This window comes from Phalaenopsis equestris, unplaced genomic scaffold (genome assembly GCF_001263595.1).
Source record: "Phalaenopsis equestris unplaced genomic scaffold, ASM126359v1 Scaffold000006, whole genome shotgun sequence".
NCBI classification, from domain to species: Eukaryota; Viridiplantae; Streptophyta; class Magnoliopsida; order Asparagales; family Orchidaceae; genus Phalaenopsis; species Phalaenopsis equestris.
The window spans coordinates 1151355-1171552 of record NW_018164448.1 but is presented as its reverse complement, the minus strand read 5'-3'; the positions used below and the strand labels follow the sequence as shown (position 1 = coordinate 1171552).

Genomic DNA, 20198 nt, shown 5'->3' with positions numbered 1-20198 from the left:
GTGCTTCACGCGAGAGACTCGATTAATGTGGAATGACGTATCATAGTCACTATATCCTTAGGTGTCTGATTTTGTCTCTCAATAACATCATTCATGCTAGGTGACCATTGCATGATATATTGAGTGACTATACCACATTCATCCAGGTATTTGACAAATGGTTCGAGATTTTATCTACCTAAACCGTCATATTTGTCATAATATTCATCACCACAATCAGATCTAATACATTTAACATTTTTTGTTAAGTTGAAGCTAAACCTCAATCTTAAATGATTTGACCATGTCCAATGATTGTGATTTTTCATGTATGGATACAGGGAGCCATATTGAGAGAAATCGTCTATGAATGATAATATTGTTGACCATTCCATAAAATCATAAAATAATGTTCCACAAATATCCATACGTATCAATTTAAAGGCATCTAAAACTCTATTGACACCATCCTCTTTTATTGGCTTGTTTCCTTTTAATACATTGAGCATATAATTCAAAGTCTGTGAAGCCAATGAAATCAAGAAGTTCATCTGCCAGAAACTTTTTCATTCTTTTTCTTGAAATATGATCTAATTGCTTATGTCATAACATAGCGGAATTATTGTTAGCTAATTTTGCTTTATGCCGAGAGTAACATGCAAGAATTTACTATAAGAAGCAACTGTATCGAGCGGGTGTAGATTATCTTGTTAACCTAACCAGTACAAATATTATTTGAATTTAAAGAAAGACTGAATTGACTATTTTCGAATGAACAAGTGTATCCAAATTTGTTTAAAGCATAATAGAAACTAAGTTTCATCTTAATGACAATTCAACAAAGGTATCTTTCAAATCCAAATAACAATCAATACATAATAAAAATCTAAAATGTCATATAGCTTCAACTTCAACCGTTTTACTATTGCACACATAGATTAATCTTTCAAAATTATTCGACTTTCGATAGTTTAGGTAAGACACTATATATGAGTAGTGACATATAGAAACAATCCACCAAATGTGTTTTGATATTAAGGCTAAATTAGCTTTAGAACAAATCAAATTGAGAAGTGTTCATTTCTTTGCCCGTTAAGCATGATATTTGGTACAAACCTTCTTTATATGTATAAACTTACAACAATAGAAACAATCATATTTTTAATTTCCCCTTTATTTTGTTTCAGAACAAATAAAATTGAGAAGTGTACATTTCTTTGCTCTTTAAGCATGATTTTTGGTACAAGCCTTTTTTTTATTTGTCCTAAATTACAACAAAAAAAAATCATATCTTTTAATTTCTTTTTTATTTTGTTTCTTTTGTGTTGGACCTTGAGCATCATCTTTGTTCTTCTGTCTTTTCTTTTTATACATAGAGGTGTTAGCCAAATGAAAATTTTAAGTTTTTTCTTACTTCAGCTTTTTTACTCTTGCACACAATAAGAAATGAGCTCATTGAGAGTCTTCTTTTTGGCAGTTGTAACTGACATTGAATTGACTGAACTGTGCAGGAAGAGAAATCATAACTAGATGCACTAAAAGATTTTCAGAAATATCCAACTATAATGTCTTTTGTAGTGAAGCAGTATGAGACATCTTCATGATATATTCCCTCATGCTTTCTTTACTTCGATACCTCATTGAAATCAGCTCACTAACAACGTGCTTGTTTCAGTTGTGTCATTCTTGGCAAAGTAATTTTTAAAAGCTTCAAAAAAATTTGGCTGCATCGACCTCATGATGCACAACCCCTCTAATAACTACTAGAATGCCTCACTTGATGATTAAGTGACTCCTGTGATTTGAACAACCTCATTTCTTAAGTTCCATTTTTATTCTCAGTAGAATTTTGATCGGCAGTAGGATATTCAATCTTTAGTTCAAGTTCTAGATCAAGGCAACCGGAAATAATTAATATGTTATCTTTCCAATCCTTAAATTTAGTGTCATTCAACATAGGAATGGATTTAACTTTTTTAGATATTGAGGTATTAGATATAGTAATTATACATAGAATAAAATTACATATTCACATAAGAATTGATAATAAATATAAACAAGATTTAAATAATATTTAATCCCTTCATAAGAATCGTGGACACCATTAATATTTAGTGTTTTACAAAAATGTTAATTTGTAAATGATATTCTTGATGTAGTGATCAAATATTAACAATAAATCGTGTTGAATAATAAACTAGCCATTGGATCCACTTATTATTTAAATGTTAAAAAATTGAATAATTGTTACATATTTATCACAACATGTGTGAACTTAAATTTGATCAATTATTAATATTCATTTGGGTTAATTAATATTTGCATAAATTAAATTTACATAACTCTCCAAATATCTTAATTTAATTAATATTCACAAGAGGTTATTTTGATAGCTTATTGTTTCAATTAATCACTATAAAAATAGTAAAAATCTAAATAACCATTATTTTCAGGAAGAGAAAACAAGCTGCAGTGGCAGCTCTACAATTCTGTTAGAATTGTTTCAAGACAATTTCGTAAATCTAAAATTTAAATTTTGGGGGTAAAATTTCACATTCAAAGGCATATGCAAATTTTAATCCCAAAAAATTGTATCTTTAATCTTTTTTTTGGACTCATAACATAGCAATAATAACTTATTGCATTATTATGAAAAGTAAAGTTTTCTTGAATTTACACAACCAATAACACAGAATATTCTTCAAATCTTCATTCAAGAAATAACAAGGACGAATATTAAGGTGCTTCACCATAAAATGATATGTAAATCCAAGAAAATTAAACTTAAAATAAAGAAAAAAAAATATTTGTTCTTCTTGGCTTAACATGGAGTCGGCTTTGATATTACTTATCGTCAACTTGGTGGAAGCACAACCAAAGATTGATTCATTGAACACTGAATCTTTCATATCAAATCATCAAGAGAAACAAATCTAAAATGTGGAAGTATACCTTGATTCATAATTATTTGTAGTTATGGGTCGTCTTTCAAATTGATGTTTTTCGTAATTCTATTATGTCGATGGGATTTCAGATGAGAAGATTTTTTTCTTTTTGAAAAGTGGCATGACACACATGAAAATGGGGACTGTAACGTTTTAGGATAACTACTAATGGATAGTTATATCCTATACATTTATACTTCCAATTTTACCCATCATAAAAGTTGAAAATGCAAATACATCTCTTCACATCTTTTTTACTATATTTTTAATTTTAATGCTCATAAGCCTAGTCTTTATTAGTTCACACTAATTAGGCTTAACTTTAAGACAGTATAAATAACATATTTATTTATATATGTTGACTCACATAAAATAATTGTTTATTTATTTTCCAACAGATAATGTTGGTGTGAGCTGGTAACTTACACGGAAAAAGATTAGTTGTTTCACTCTTTCATTGAAATGAACCTCTTACATTCATTTACAGAAAGCACCTTCATCATTATTTACAGAGCAACTTCAACACGTAGTCCTCTTCAAAATATTGCAATGGAGATATAGCTTAAATCCACACAATTCATAATTTACTTTTGCAGAGGACTCAGAACATTATTTCTGGAAGAGAGCTCCATCGTACAGAACGATGGCGGCTGGTTACGTCAGCTCGCAGCAAACGATTCTATTCTTGAGGTCCTCAATTTTTATATGACATATCTCAAGTGTACACGCGAAGACCTGGAGTTAATTGCCAGAAACTGCAAGTCCCTTGTTTCCCTAAAGATTAGCGAATGTGATGTCTCCCACCTCGTGGGGTTCTTCCGAATGGCTACTTCTCTGGAAGAGTTTGGTGGGGGTTCATTTGATGATCAAGCTGGAGAGGATAGTCTGTACAATAACATTCAATTTCCCTCAAAGCTTTGTCGATTGGGTCTCAACTACATTGAGACGAACCAGATGCACATAATATTTCCGGTCGCTTCCGCACTGAGGAAGTTGGACTTGCAATATAGTTTGTTAAGTACCGAAGATCATTGTCAGCTTATTCAGTGCTGCCCAAACATAGAAGTTCTTGAGGTAAGCATCTTTGATACGGACTTTTACACAATTTGTTAATCACACCCAATTCTTTATGTATTTACATATCTAACACTTGAACTTTAATTATTACATTTATACTATCCAAGTATTTCTTATAACATCAAATATACTATTATTTTAACTTTTAAAAAGTGGAATACATCTTTTAAAATTTGAAGTAAGGTTTTAGATATGTAAATACAAAGAATTGAGTCGTATGCATGTAAATATTCTTACAATCATTTTGCACTCTTATTTTCGCCTCTATTCTAATAAACTAACAGGTCAGGGAGGTTATTGGAGACAGAGGGCTAGAAGTTGTTGCTCAGACATGTCCGAGACTGCAAAGGCTAAGAATAGAAAGAGGTGAGGATGAGCCAGGCCTAGAGGATGAACAGGGCAAGGTTTCTCATAGAGGCCTATCTGCTATAGCCCAAGGATGTCCAGACCTGGAATACCTGGCTGTGTACGTCTCCGACATTATGAATTCTGCCCTAGAATCCATGGGCACATACTGCAAAAACCTGTGTGATTTTCGGCTGGTTTTACTCGAGCGGGAGGAGCGAATAACGGAGTTACCCCTCGACAATGGAGTCCGAGCTTTATTAAGGGGTTGCACCAAGCTCAGGAGGTTTGCCCTTTATCTTCGTCCTGGAGGTCTGACGGATACCGGCCTCGGATACCTCGGAGAATACAGTGGAAACATCCGATGGATGCTTTTGGGCCATGTTGGGGAATCCGACGAAGGGCTTTTAAGGTTTGCTCGAGGTTGCGGCAAGCTGCAGAAGCTAGAATTACGCGGCTGCTGCTTCAGCGAGCGCGCTTTGGCCTTGGCCGTGCTGCAATTGCCCTATTTGAGATACATATGGGTTCAGGGCTACAACGCATCTCCGGATGGGCGCGACCTATTGTTCATGGACAGGCCGTACTGGAACATTGAATTCATCCCTCCAAGACGGGAGACGAATGATAACAATGTTCCTCATCCTGCTCAGATACTCGCGTACTATTCGCTAGCTGGGAGGCGGATCGACTGCCCGCCTTCGGTGATTCCGATGCATCGACAATGAGTGTACATTGTAAGGCTCTTGCCCAATGTTTTTCATGTTTTTGTTTTTTTTTTTTAAATTGTTTTTCTAATGTTTTTGTTGTTTTGTATGTCTTAGCTTCTTCATTTGTCTTTGGGTAGAGAATCGATGTGCATATTTTGGCTAGTTTGTCAAGAGTCTAATTATGGATGTACCTGTAATAAAAACTTGTTCCATGTTGTTTATTGTAGTAAGAATTCGGATGACAACACTAATGCTCTAGATAGATAGCATCCTTGAGTTTTGATGGTGATATATCTTTCATTTGGTGCTATTACTTATTTATTTTTGGGGCATTTGCATACATGTTGCTCGGTTGTTATGAATTTGCATATCTAATGCCTAAAACATTTTTATTTGCATGCATGTCACTCATATCAGAAATATCACCATCACTGTCTTTTTAATAATGAAATATTTCTTTTCATTAGCAGTTTATTTCGCCAAGGTATGATAAATGTAAATATCAAATTTTGGGTGTTAGATATGTAAATAAATAAGTTGTGTGTGGTATGTATGTATCTACCTTTATGTATTAGGCTAAGTAGGCTGTATTTTTTTTGCCGCTGGCAATCATAGCAATGGAAGCTTAAAAATAAGCCAGTGGCTATGAATCGGAATTTATTATATGCCCCTAAAATTTGTAGTATATTTACTATAGCATATAAATATATTATAGTATATAAATTTTCTTTTGATTATTTATAAATAGAATCCCCTTAATTATTTGTAGCTTCAGGGCATGTGCATAGAAGCCTATATTTTTTCTTATAATTATAATAAGGCTCAAAACTAAATGTTTTAAATTATTCCGAATAAATAAATAAAATATGCCGCACAAATTCCAAGATGTAATGAATGACTACATAATATAATGATTCATCTAGAAACCCTAAAGAGAGATTATTATTATTTGGTAATGTTAAATATTAATATATGTATGTATGTATGTATATATGATCAAAATGTGTTGAACCACATCCAATTATTCTGGACGGAACATGTGTCGAGGAATCAATCCTGACGAGTGCAAAGAATTGTAGTTGCTTCGTGATTAATGATCCAATCAATCGAACCGAGCTTGTTGACCGAATAGCGGCTAGCCAGCCTGGGGGAAAGCAAAAAGTTGGTCAGATGAGAAAATATTCGATCACAATAATGATAATCTCGATGGTTGCCGCTTGTTGGTGATAAAGAATTTCAAGGGTATTATCAATATTTCAACAATGGAATTTCTATTTACTATAAATATAAGAACAATAGTATTATACCACTTTTTTTTATCTCTATTTTTTTATTTACATTCTATTTCTTGGGACATCAATTTTTACTAACATGCCACCCTAGTTTGCATGAAGAGCTGTTTTTCACTATTTAAACTTTAAAAGGGTGGTACTTTTAATGTGATATCAAAGATTTGGGTGGTCTAAATGTAAAAATTAAAGTTTAGGTGCTAGTCATGTAAATCCATAGGATCTTGGTGGTATTTATGTAAATGCCCCCTCTTTCAAAATTCAAATTTGTTTGCCAGCTTAATTTGAGTTAATTAGAGATTTTTTTTTTTTTCAATCCATAGATTGCTAAAAGCTGCATCAAACCATCCAGTTATGAAGGGTTTTGTAAATCAATTGTACTGACATCACTGGCCTAATTATATATATATATATATATATATATATATAGATGTGTGTGTGTGTGTGTGTGTGTTAGCTTTAGCACTTTATCTAATCTTGAGGTGTTTATGCATTTTAGCTTTTACTAAAGTTAACCTAACTCATAAATTCAAATATAAAAATGTAATCACATACACAAGTGTTATTTGCGTCATCAAAATCCGCGTAAAAGCTGCATCTTAGGCTCTCTTTGATACCGCACCGTTGTTTTGGCCGTTTGGGTAAACTGCATTTTAGCATGTTTTTTTCAAAAAGCCGTTGTTGAAACTAACATTTTCCCACCACTATTGGTTAGGTGCGATAGGAGCTTTCTAGCTGTGGTATGAATTTTTCAAAAAAAAAAAAAATTTAATGCGGTTTATTGTAATATCAGATTATTCTTCAACAGCTTCTTAATCAGTGCAGCTGCCCCAAACAAAGCCTTAGTATTTGTAATTAGAGAGGGAGAGAGCTTTTATCCTCTAAGGAGAATAAATATTATCCTAATTTTATTTTAGATGCTTTTACTTCATACCACCCAATTCCAAGATATTTACATATATAGTAAAAAACTTTATTTTTTTTATATTTATACCTCCCAAATATTTCACATCACATAAAAAAAAATATCACCATTTTAACTTCTAAACACTTGAACACACCTTTTTCATACGTAGGTAAGTTGACATATATACGTAAAAACTAAAGTTTAGGTGTTATATACATAATACATAGAAATTGATCGGCTTCTATGTAACTACTTCATATAATCTCCAAACATGAAATGTCACCTCTAATTGTGATCTACAACATAAGATTATAAATAGAATTTCATCAAGTTTTGTGATGAACATATGAATAATATTAAAATGATCTAAATTAATTTATTTATTTAATTAATTATAATCATTCCATATAAAATAGACACCATCAACAATCCATATATTTGATTCCAAATTATTTAAAAAATTTTATAACCATTCATGCCACTTATTTTCAAGAATTTTATATAATAATAAATAAATAAATAAATAAATAAACAAACTCAACATCATTTAAGAAGCTGGCAACATAACATAAGATATTGAAGTTAGGTATAAGACCCCTTTCTATGTTGTTAAAAATAATTTCAGGCATATTAAATTCTTATAGCTGCTCTTCAGTGACTTGTGTATTTCCATTAACCCATAAATGCACACAAACCATTAAACATATAAACAATGTATGTTGTTTGTATAACAGTATGGTTCGATCTACACTGCGTTGGATTCATGATGTATTATTTTTATTTTAAAAATATAGGATACCATAATTTTTTTAAAATAATATATATTTATGCCTAAATTAATTAAATTTGAAATAAATAAAATTAATTTTGATAATATAAAGAGGAAAAAAATAATGATATCTAAGAATTAAAAAAATGACTATTATATTATTCATGAATCATAATAATAAGAAATAAATAAGTAAATTATAAAAAAATGTTTAATATAATTAAAAATAAAAATAATCAAAATTTAATAAAAATTAATAATGTATGATAATCTATCATACAAAAAAAAAAAAAAACAAATCGTTGTTCGAGCAATATAAATTATCAAAATCTAATGTTTTGATTAACATTTTGTTATTATTTATAAACTTCAAATGTAAATTTAAGGCCCGAAGTGTCCGAAAATATTTTAATACAAATTTGATTGTAAACAATCCAATTTCAACCCGAGCTAGTGTTGGTTTAAAATCAGCTCAAAAAAAGTTTGATCCAAAATTTTGACTCGTAGCTCAACTTGTTTATTTCAATCTAATCTCAAATAGAGCCAAAATTCAAATAAGTATTCGAGCAATTAACAACCTTCGAGCTAAATTCACACTCCTAACATGACTAAAACTGTTAATTATCTGATTTCTAGCAGAGCCCGGGTCGCTCAAAACCGGTTTTAAAAAAATTTGATCCATAATTTTAGCTCTTTGCTCGGCTCATTTATCTCACTCGGATCTCGAACTAAGTCAAAATTCAAAACAATTTTAGAGCAATTAACGATCTTCAAGCTAAATTCATTGAACTCACAACCATAACATCACTATGGCTGTTAACGATCCGATTTCGAGCCGATCTGAAATCGATTCGAAATCGGCTAGAAAAAAAAAAAAGGATCTAAAATTTTGCCTGGTGGCTTAGCTTGTTTATTTACTTCCGAACTAAAACTCCAATCAATTTTAGAGTAATTAACAATATCGAAGCTAAATTCACAGCCCCAGACGAACTAGACTTGTTAGATGCATGTGGGATGTATCTGCAGACACTGCACTGTTATTTAAAGTAAAGTGTTGATCCATCCATACAAATATCTGAGCAGAAAAGAAAGCTCCCAACAACAACTAGGCCAAATTCTAATCTCAAAGCAGCGGCTCCCATCCTTTCCTTCGCCCAAAAGCTCTCAATTAAATGACTGCAAAAACAAAAGCAAAAATCCCAACCACTGATGCAATCACATAGCACTAACCTTGCAACTTGCAGAAAAAACTTCTGCAACTTTCAAAATTATAAAAAAAAAGAAAAAGAAAAAAACTTTTATGAGTTTTGTCATTCTTTTCCTCTGAAAAGCTTACAGTGGCGACCACTTTGCTCATGCTGCCTTGATTCCTCCTTTGTTTAATAAGCTGTTGCGGCATGCCTGGGAACCTTCAAGAAAATCACAAAGATATACATAAATACCACTAAACTCTTACCTATTTACATATCTAACACCTACACTTGAAATTTTACATACACGGCACCTCACCAATGCATGAAAAGATGTATTTCACAGCTAAAAATAATGATGATGTGAAAGGTTTGGGTGATATAAATGTAAAAAAGTAAAAGTGGAGTTAGATATGTAAATACATAGGAATTAGGTGGGGTATGTATGTAAATGTCCCCAAAAAAAAAAAAAATATGCAAAGTGAAATGTCCAGACACCACACACTTGCTGCTGATAGTTGCAGCCACTATGGCAATAATGGGTACAGACAAAAAGGGCCAATGGGTAAAAGAAGGGGAGGACATATTCAATTCTAAATGAAAGAAACAACCACTCATTGAAACAGCAACAACAATAAAAACAAAAGAGCCACAGTGCCAATAATTCTTTGGCTTCATTCCTGTTGTCATTTGTGGGACAGCCAGCTAATCAGGAATAAACTATCAGCTCCTGCTCTGTGATGATTGTGATTACTAAAATAAATTAATCCCATAAAGCATCAACAATTAAATCAAACAACAAATTAAGAAATTTATGTATTTACATATCTGATACGTAAAGTCTGATATTTACATTCATAATACTTTGATGTCATAAAATTATGCATGAAAAGACGTATTCAACTTCTGAAAAGTTAATATTAATGTCATTTTTGAAGTAATATTATACATTTGAGTGTTATGCAAATACAAAAGAATTGTTGGGTACGTATGTAAATGCCGCCAATAAAAAAAAATGAAAATATCTAAAACTGTAAAAAGAACAATTTAAAGAGTTAAAGTAAGACAATTTGAGAGGATATTGGAAGCAGAGTAAGATGGCACTTTGGAGTTTTATAAACCTTCTGCAGCCAATAAGTGTCTCTCACCCAGAATCCTTTTGAGATAAAATAATTAAAAATTTTAAAAAGTCACAGCAGCAATAACAGTAAATCAAATATGCTAACGGCTATTTTTTGTATAATGAAATAGCATGATAGCTCTAAGGAATAGGAGGAGATGGAATGAACTATACGGCAGTCAACCATGATTAGGTGGTGGGTATGAACATGGTGGAATATGAAATAAATGAAACTCTTTTTAAGGCAAGTTGGGTTATGTGTAGAAGGTAGGTTCTGTAAAATTGCAATTCATGGAAGGAGTTAATTCGGCTAAACAAGATGCCTTACCTACCTCGTGAAAAAGGACAAAAGAGAGGGCTGAGAAAAGTACAAGGCAAGTGGGATGAGATGCCAGCTAATGGAATTCAGAGCTGGGCAGGACAATTGATTGCATGTAATTACTCAGTCAAAGATGTCATGCCGGACTCTAATATGCATAAGCATCCCAATGTGGAAAGAAAATCTTGCCGGAAGTTAGAATAAATGCTTGTTTCTTTAACCTTTTTAAATATCGGGGGCATCAGTTTAAGTAGTTAAAGTTTGATTCCAATGATGGAGCTGAGCGAATATATACATATATAAATATAAATATTTGTTCTTCGGGGGTGTTACTTTGGGCTTGATGGGTCCGACCAAAATTTGAACGGATGTAAAATGTGGCTTGATTTGAATCTGATTATACACGTCCACATGTTCAACTGAGTCGGAAGACTATGAGAGGTGAATGTTACCAAAAACGTTGCTATGGCAATTTGACCACTACCGGTTACACTCCGTAGCCAACGAGTGATGTGAAGTCAAGCAAACAAAACGAGTTGAGTTGAGCAGGTGTTTGCTTGAGCTCGAACTCATTTATTAAAAGTGTATTCGAGCCAAATATGAGCTATTAGAAATGTGATCGAGCTCGAGATCATTTACCAATACACTGTTCAAGCTTGGTAGCAGCTGGTTTAACAAAATAAATGAATCACAATTGAGCCTTATGCTTTTTTTTTTAGCTTTATATGAGGAGCTTATTTGAAAAAATAAACGAGTCGTATCAAACAAAAGCTTGTTGAGCCAAATAAATACACATTGAAATAATACCATTCATAAATGAGCCTTACTCGAGTAATAATTGAGCCTTACTTGAGCATTAACCAACCTTTTTAACTAACTTGTTCACGAGCCTTAAACAATATTGTTCATGAACATAAATGAATCAAACAAGTCATTCAAGCTTGTTCATTAAGCAACTGAGTATTTACAATATTGTGCATTGAATGTGTGTTTGCTCATTTATGGACCCATCTAATACTTCATGAATCAAATTGGTTCCTTCCCACTTAAGTGGAAAGTTGCTTTACCATTTGCTTCAATGCATATTTCAAACATTTAAAATCCAAATAACGGTGATGCTGCTTTGAAAATTTTCTTGGTCGATAAAAAATTCAGGACCTAAAGAAACAATGAAGAGTAGAGATCATTAAGGCTAGAGAAGTCTTTTCTTTTCAATCCTTTCTTTATTATTATTTCTGAATTGTCTTTTTGACAGGGCTGCAATTTAAAATATCCAAAACTGTGCTTTTTGCAGTACTTTTCCCACAGCTATTGCCCACCACGAAATAAGAATAGTAGTAAAAAATCACTGCGGATACATTTGAATATATTAAAAATGCAGTTACAGGAAAGAAATAAGCAGTAAACATTACAATAAGTAATTATTTGAAGCTAAGCTAAGCAGCTTAACAAACCATACATTCTCCAGTTCATCAAAAGTTTACAGTTTCAATCGAAATTAATAGAGATAATCACCACACATTCTCCACCTTAACCTACTGGTTAAGAGTTTAAGCTTCCAATCAATATATTTCACTCAAAAATCCAAAAACAAAAAAAAAAAAGAAATCAATACATACCTTTTATTCACACAGGAGCAGAGAAATGTGACAATAAGTTCTGTAAACCGTGCTGCTACCACCAGAACACCATCCATAGAAAAATGGTACAAGTAAAGATCTTCTGATACAAGACACAAGTCAGGACCTTTAAATTATGATAATAAATATTAACATAATTGGCTAAAGGTACCATAAAGTACAGCACCACATTACAATACTGGTAATGCATTATTGTGTTCTACAATACCAAATATGAACTACAAATAACTCCCCCAAAGCTGACTATTTAAACCACAAAATAAGCATTTCAAAAGATGGCTTTTGTTTTGCCCCTCAGCTCACCAGCCAAGCTCCACATCAACTCCTCCGACTTTGATCTTCAATTTTCAGCTGTTCATCATAAAAAGTTCATCTTTTGTTCCACATCAATGCTCTACATTCATTCTCAATAGCATTGCATCTAAAATAAGACACCATTGTTGCCAACAATAGAACCACTGAGATTGCTTGGTTGCAAATTTCTAGCCTGCTGGATCATTCCATATTGTTGTAAGCCGTAGGGCGACGGAATATACGGGTTACTGTCTACCGATTTGCTGAAGAAGTTAGCCACCTCATTGAGCTGTTTTGAATCAACAGCAACAGAGAAATGTTCTGAGGAAGGAGCTATGGCTGAACAGGACTGCACAGTAACTACTGATGGCTGGGATGGAGAGGAAGGGCTGCTATCTTCCATATTGATGGTTGTAATATCATGGATGCTAGCTCTCCTCTTATCTTTGCCACCAGAATTAAGCCTGAGAAAATACTTCTGCGCATGGCTCGCCACTTGTGTTGGAGTTCTAGTAACAACAAAATTGCGAGAAATGTTTCTCCAATCCCCTTTGCCATATTTTTTTAGACCCAGTAGAAATCAAAAAAAAAAAAAAAAAAAAAAAAAAAAAAATTGTAATTATTAAAAATGAATATATACAAATTGCCATCCTAAGAATGCAACATAACCTATTCATGGTGGTTAAGTAAAAATCCAATTTTTATTGTAGAAAAAAAAAACAAGTTAAGATTAGAGGGATTTAATGGAGTAATACTTATGCTCTTCTTCGGTCCATGGGATGCCCTTCTTCCTCTCATGATCAGCGAGTCTGCCGCCTGATCTCTTCCCACCAAAACAGTAATCTTGCTTCAAGCCATCAAATCCATGATCACTCTCCCAATCCAAAGTTAGAGAAGAAGAGCTGTAACCGGGGAAAGGGATGAGCCCAGCTTCTATACAGCTAACATCTTCCTCCAAATCCTGGTAATGAGACACGACATCATCCACCGTCTTCCCAGGAATCATCCTCGCCACCATTAACCACCTCTCAGGTGTATCTGTGTCAAAGCGAGCAAGGGCCTTCTCAAACAGCTTGTTCTCTTGCTGAGTCCAATTGCCACACTTCTTCTCACCAACAAACCAATTGTAATTGGAGAAATAAGCAGGAGCAGGAGTTAGAACTTCCATCCCTGAGTTCGTCATCATCAAAGGAATTCACCAGTTTATAGCACCAAATACCAGAGCACAAGATATATATACTCGGTTTTGATGGAGGTGTTATGGAGAAGTAGATCCAAAAGGAGAAATGCTGATGAATTATAAACCTCCCATAAGGAATCCGAACAATTCCCTACTGCCAATACAGCAAAAAGATTCTCAAGAAAGAAAGAAATACTAGCTAACAGAAGCAAATAGATCAGTTCAGTAACTGGAGAGAATTTATGTTCAATAGCCTTTTCTGAACAATCACTTCCCTACTCAGAACCACCAGAAAAGAAGCGCTATCGACTTCAGCCTCAAAAACAAAGTGCCTATATGAAGCAAGAAATCGCTCCCAAGAGCAACCTCCAGCGAATAGTTCGTGTCTTTAAAATGAAAACCTGAAGAAAATCTCCGACTGCAAGAAAAAGAAGAAGAACCAGCAAAAAGATGAGAGTTGCAGAAGCAGAGAGTCGCTGCGAGAAGAGGAAGAGATTCTGCAGAAAGAAGAGATGCGAAAGCTGAAGAAGAAAAAAATCAAACCTCGGTAGAGAGGATTTGTAGGCCGCGTAAGAGAAGTATGAACCGAGAGAGGAGAAGAAGAAACGAACTCGTCTCTCCAGCTCTCCCTCTCCCTCTCCTCCCTTCCCGTCCTCTGTTTTTGGGCACTGTTCGCGATAAAAATTCATTCTTTTTCGTATAAAAAAGGGGAAAGCATTATATTATTCCACTTTAACCTAAAGATTTATGATATTTTACAATTCAGAGAGAATTTTTTAATCCTCGAATCCAGCGGCAGCAGAGAAAAAAAAATGTGAAATTTACGCGCATATCACAAAATTCTTACGTATTTATATAACTGATATAGAAAATTTAACATCTATATTTATAACATTACTATTAAAAATGTATGTATGAATGGATGTATTTATGTATAAATGCTTTGGAGTTAGATATGTAAATATCTAAGAACTGTGTGGTATATGTTTATAAGGTATTTACATACCACTTAAAACAAAATTATGGGGACATAAATCAATTTTTATAAGAAAATGAACAATATTTATTAAATATTTATAATTTTAAATTCTAAAATTTAAGAAGAGATAAAGTAAATGTCTTTTAAAAAAAAGGAAAATTAACATTCATATCATCTAATTCTTATGTATTTACAGATCTAACTCCTGAACTTAAATTTATCTATATATATGTCCCATTTTTATGAATGAAAAAGTGTATTAGTGATATGAATGAATTGGGCGGTATAAATATAAAAATCAATGCTTAGGCATTAGATATGATAATACATTATGAATGGGGTGGAATGTATATAAATGACACCTTTAAAAAAATATGTTTATTCAAATAAAAATATATGATATATAAAAATATTACAATTTTAGAGGAGGCAAGAATCTCATCATGGCCCACATTCAATTTCCTTTCCTCTTACTCATACTGTAAGAGTAAAGTGTCAAAAATAATCCCCTACTATTTACCACTGAAATAGTTCCATTGAGAACTACTAGAGGTCAATTTTAAAATAGTTGATGACTATTTTGAAACTTCTATAAACAATAAAAGGCCCCGCGTAAACAATCGAGAACTACTTTCACACTTTACTCCATATTGTAAGACATCTTTTTAGCTTTTAATCAATATAACATGATCTACGAAGAATTAAAGCACATGACTAGCATAGATTTATTTTAGTGGCATGGCTTTAGCACATTTCAAAAAATAACAAGCCATGGATGTGCCCAACAATATTAATCCAGTAGCTTCTATAAAGGCTAGTGCTTGTTCCCAATGATATTGTAGTGGCATGGCAGGGCCTGTTTTTGTAGAAAAAGAAACGAATGGGAAAGTGATGATGAAAGGATTCTTCTATCTGTATATGTATAGAATTGAGGATGACTGATCTCCAGCAGAGGTTATAAAAAGGGCTATAAGGAGTGCAGTACTGTCTTAATTGATGTTGTCGTTCATGTCGTGGGGATATGAAGCTGGACTATGAAATTTTATTTGAATTTGTGCATCATTTACGTTCCATTATTCCATATGCATTCATTAGTATACAAGTAGAAAGATAATATTGCACGAAAAATCTTTAGGGGATAATGCAAAAATACTACGCAATAAGAATAACATCATGTTATTTGTAAAAAATAGGGGCGAAGAAAAACAGTAATCGACACAAATCTAGAAGAACACAGAGATTTAACGAGGTTCGGCAAAGATGCCTACGTCCTCGGGAGCAGAGCGGCGAGTTCCTTTCAATAATCAGAAAAGTGTTTACAGAAATCAGAAATACCTCATGGGGTTACTAACATGCCTATTTATAACCCCAGGAGTAAAACTAGGCACAATACATAATTACAACATTACCTCTGTACCATACCGCGGGGTTTTGCCCCAGCACCCCAACCCACGTAACTTCCCAATTTGAACAGATTCTTCCGCTCTGCTCCGCTTCGATTCAGCGTCTGTCCCGATATGTTATATGAGTCATACCATAACATTATTTCATCACAATCTTGATCATCAAAGGCTAATAGTAAGTAGATATTTCCGGTTAAAGTTTTTGCTTAGGCCAAGATTTGTGGCAAGTATACTTTTGAAATTGGAGAATTATGTCCATATGTTTATTTATTCACAAAATATGATCAAAAGTTCGCTTAGAAGCAAAAATAATTATTGAAACATTTATATATTGATATATTAGAGTGATCTGCGTGTCATCAACAAATTTTTGTTACAGACATGAATCTTGATGCATTTTGAGTAAGAAATTTTTTGAATTCACATCAATAAATTTATAATCAAGTTGGGTATCTTGACAATACGAAGCAGTGATGCCGAAATGGATTCATTTTGAGTCCAAATAAAAGCCCATCGAATACTAGAAGTATTGTTAAAGATTTTAGTGTGTTAATTGGAAGACTAAATAATCTCAAATTTTAGAATGCTTATAGTCAAATCAAGGGTCTCGATGAGAGGAATCCAATGAGCCTAAGATCTTTCAATTCTGTTATCATTAAAGACTAAAATATTGAAAAAACAGTCATGTGGAATGTCAGATTGAGTGTTTTGGGAGAATTGTCAAATTCAACAAAATCTTCCTCTCAAAATTATAAATAAACTATCATTCTTCATTTGAAATGGGAAAAAGATGAGAAGATACTGAGCTAACTACTAAAACTCAACTGTTGAAGTCACTACAGCTATCATTGGTCACCTGAGTTCACCTTCAATCACCAATGTTCATGCCTTTCTCACTAAAGCTTTCTCCATTAATGTCATTATTGTACCTTCACTTGAGTTTCCTCTTTCAGTAGAGATCACGCAGGTAAAATTTGAATATTTTCTTATTCATCGACCATTTAAGCATTCATAGGTATTATTTCTTTATTTTTTTATTGTGTACCATAGATTATATTATTCTGACATTGATCAAATATAAAGCTAGAAAAGAGTGTGTTTTGATACTCGTTAAAACATACATGTTTGAAGTCTTGTTCAAATTATGATCAAATATAAATTGAGAATATCATATATTATGTTGTATAATTATTGCTTGAATCATGTTTAAATTTTATTTGATTGTAATTCAAACAAAGTACGAATATAATTTATGCACATGTTTTTCTTACTTTACAGTCTAACTAAACGTCTAAGTATGCCTTCAAACCAAATTGATCATGGAATTGTTATCTTTTTTCAATCATGATGTTTTTCATGTAAATTAAGCATCAATTTACTTATGTTATATCATAATATTTGTCATTTAACAAGTTATGAATTCTAATGGACTCCCTATTATAATTGCACATGATGTGCTCTACCTATAGCAATAAAAAAAGTTTGTAGTCTCATCATATTGAACTAGGTTGGAGTCTTGTTTGAACCTTATACATACTCTATTCAAAATTATCTCTTAATGAGCATTCAAATATGATTCAAGCGGAATTAAAATATATTTACAAATTTTAAAAATATGATCCACATCTTGTTCATTTATCTTAAGAATATAAATATTAATTCTGACTAATTTAATTAAGTATTTTGTAGAGAAAATGATAATATTTTATCCAAAAGAAAAAAAAAATTATTATGATGAAAAAATTATTAAGTGAATATTGGTAATATAATAAATACATTTTTAAAATATATTATGATGAAAAAATTATAATTAAATATTTAAAAAAATATTAGTCAATTAAAAAAAAAACAGTTTTGAATATCTATGTCAAATATTCAAAATTTATATTTTAATAATACTTCTAGAACTGCTACATAGACAAACAAAATCGCATTAAATGGACAGCCAATAAGCAAATATATTAAAAAATGCAACATTGGATTATGGGTCTCATTATGCAACATCACAAAAAAAATCCGCCTCACCATCAGATTTAGTAATATATTAACTAGTTTAAATATTTATATAGCACTCAATTCCAAGTTGTCAGCATCTGTCATCCTACACGAATCTCGACATATGACATGAATATCGAGAGTTTTTCGAGCAAGAGACCTTTAAATTTTGATTAAAGGCATCCAAAACTCTGATTTTAGAGAACTTATAATCAAATTGATCAGCTTGACAGATGAACCCAATTGTACCAAAATCGGTCCAATCTGAGTCAAATGAAGTTCAAATCAAGCTGATAAATCTCTTTTGGAAGCTTTCCAAACATAAATGAGAGATTAAACAAATTTTGAATATGACATGTTTATAGTCAAATCAAGCGTTCTGACAAAACGAATCGAACAAGCCGAATATCTCTCTATGCTGATATCATTACGACATTAAAATGTTCATCGATCACCTTTTGATCAAGGGGTCTCTGTAGGACATATGATCAAGAGTAGTATGAATTCACTCCTTATTTGCTAACTGCACTCTATAAATAGAACTATAAGCCCCTCATGAATGGGAACCTAGAACAAGGCAAGAGATCAGAGCTTGCAGATGAGGGAGATATAGTACAACATCATACACTGCAAATCCGGCCAACTCCAGCCACCATTGCTTTCTGTGGCCGCTACTTTCGGACGTCGTCACCTCCAACCAACCTCGTCCGCAGCCGCCTTTGACCAACTCTGGTCGTCACCACCTACATATCTAACACCTACAAAATACTTTCGGACGTCGTCACCACCGCCTTCAACCAACTCTTGTTGTTGCCACCTCTAGTCGCCGTCATTTCTACCTCCAGCCAACTCTAGTCGTCGCCAACTCGAATAGCCAACGCTTCAGCCACTCAGACTACCACCCGTTGACCACCATTGACCACTTTCAGCCACCGCCCGTTCTCTACCGTGAGACAACAAGTTTTTCTTCGCACAAACATTATAATCTATGAAACTGTGTAACCCTTTTCTGCCTAGGAGATAACAAATTGTGCATGTAATCACTAAACTCACACTAAAATATTTCAATTGAGCAATGCCTCATGATTCTTTCTCATTCCAAATTTTCCACATAAAAACTTATGGATTTCCTACTTATTATCTTTTTTCATTTAAGTGTGTGTGTGTTGAACTCTCGCACAATACTAATGTAATTATTCGTTACTCTATCGCCACAAATTTCCTCGGACACATCAATAGAAATCTAACATTTAAACTTTATTTTTTTTACATATATGCCATCTTATTATCTACGTACCTATATTTTATTGTTTTAGAGTTAAAATAATAAGAGAGATTTTGCGGTGATAATGCAAAAAAGGAAAATTTAGATGTTAGATATATAAATTCATTGAAATTAAGTGGCATGTATGTAAATGTCTCTTAAGCAAATCATGATGCCTGCTACCATTTTATATTTTTTCATAACAATTCTATGAGTATTCTTAATTCAATTTTAATTAAAAAAATATTTTTTTTAAATAATTCCATTCAAAACACTCTAAAATTATTATTTACAAATCTAACTTTTTTATGTAAAATATCAAATTTTATGTAAAATTCTAATATATTATTATTTTTATTTTTTATCAAAATTTCAATAATTGGCACGCATAAATGCGCTAGTTTGACAATTTAAAAAAAATTATTTAATTTTTAGTTTTATAAATAGGAATGTTTTGGAATGTCTTGTATTTTTATTAGGAATATTTGCATACTAATACCAACAATTAAGTGATCTTAAAAATAAAGTAGAAAACATATTTTATTTACTTAAAAGATGAAGTCAACTAAAATATTATTATGCAATTTTCAATAATATTTTTGGGAAATTTACATAAATACCACACAATTCATATATATTTATTTTTATAAAAATGTGCATTTGATTTTTACAAAACCAATAAAAGTGATATTTTTTTATATGATATTAAAAATTTGATTGTTATAAATGTGAATATTAAAATATAGGTATTAGATATGTAAATAAATAAAAATTATATGGTATATATGTAAATGTC

The 20198-nt window shown here is 32.3% G+C and overlaps 2 protein-coding genes across 3 annotated transcripts in view; one reads left to right on the top strand and one right to left on the bottom strand.

Annotated features, from left to right (window-relative positions):
• The window catches only part of LOC110018270 (coronatine-insensitive protein homolog 1b), a 35978-nt gene extending 30667 nt beyond the window's left edge, over positions 1–5311 (top strand). Inside the window, exons 2-4 of one of the 2 annotated variants that reach the window (XM_020715540.1) lie at positions 3521–3998; positions 4286–5080; positions 5168–5311. In XM_020715540.1, the coding sequence (XP_020571199.1) occupies positions 3521–3998; positions 4286–5071 (1264 nt within the window). In that variant the 3' untranslated portion in view covers positions 5072–5080; positions 5168–5311. Of the gene's footprint in view, positions 1–3520; positions 3999–4285 lie in introns of both variants that reach the window. The other variant, XM_020715539.1, reaches the window with a different exon arrangement.
• Positions 5312–12240: 6929 nt separating this feature from the next.
• LOC110018269 (transcription factor DIVARICATA-like) lies at positions 12241–14439 on the bottom strand. The gene is made up of 3 exons (XM_020715538.1): positions 14305–14439; positions 13335–14179; positions 12241–13163 (listed from the first exon to the last, which is right to left on the bottom strand). Coding segments are annotated over exons 2-3 (435 nt in total). The 5' UTR covers positions 13768–14179; positions 14305–14439; the 3' UTR covers positions 12241–13161.
• Positions 14440–20198: the final 5759 nt, after the last annotated feature.

Bases quoted from the DNA above. Each gene is read 5' to 3' on its own strand.
- LOC110018269 (XM_020715538.1), bottom strand. From the start codon at position 13,767: ATGATGACGAACTCAGGGATGGAAGTTCTAACTCCTGCTCCTGCTTAT.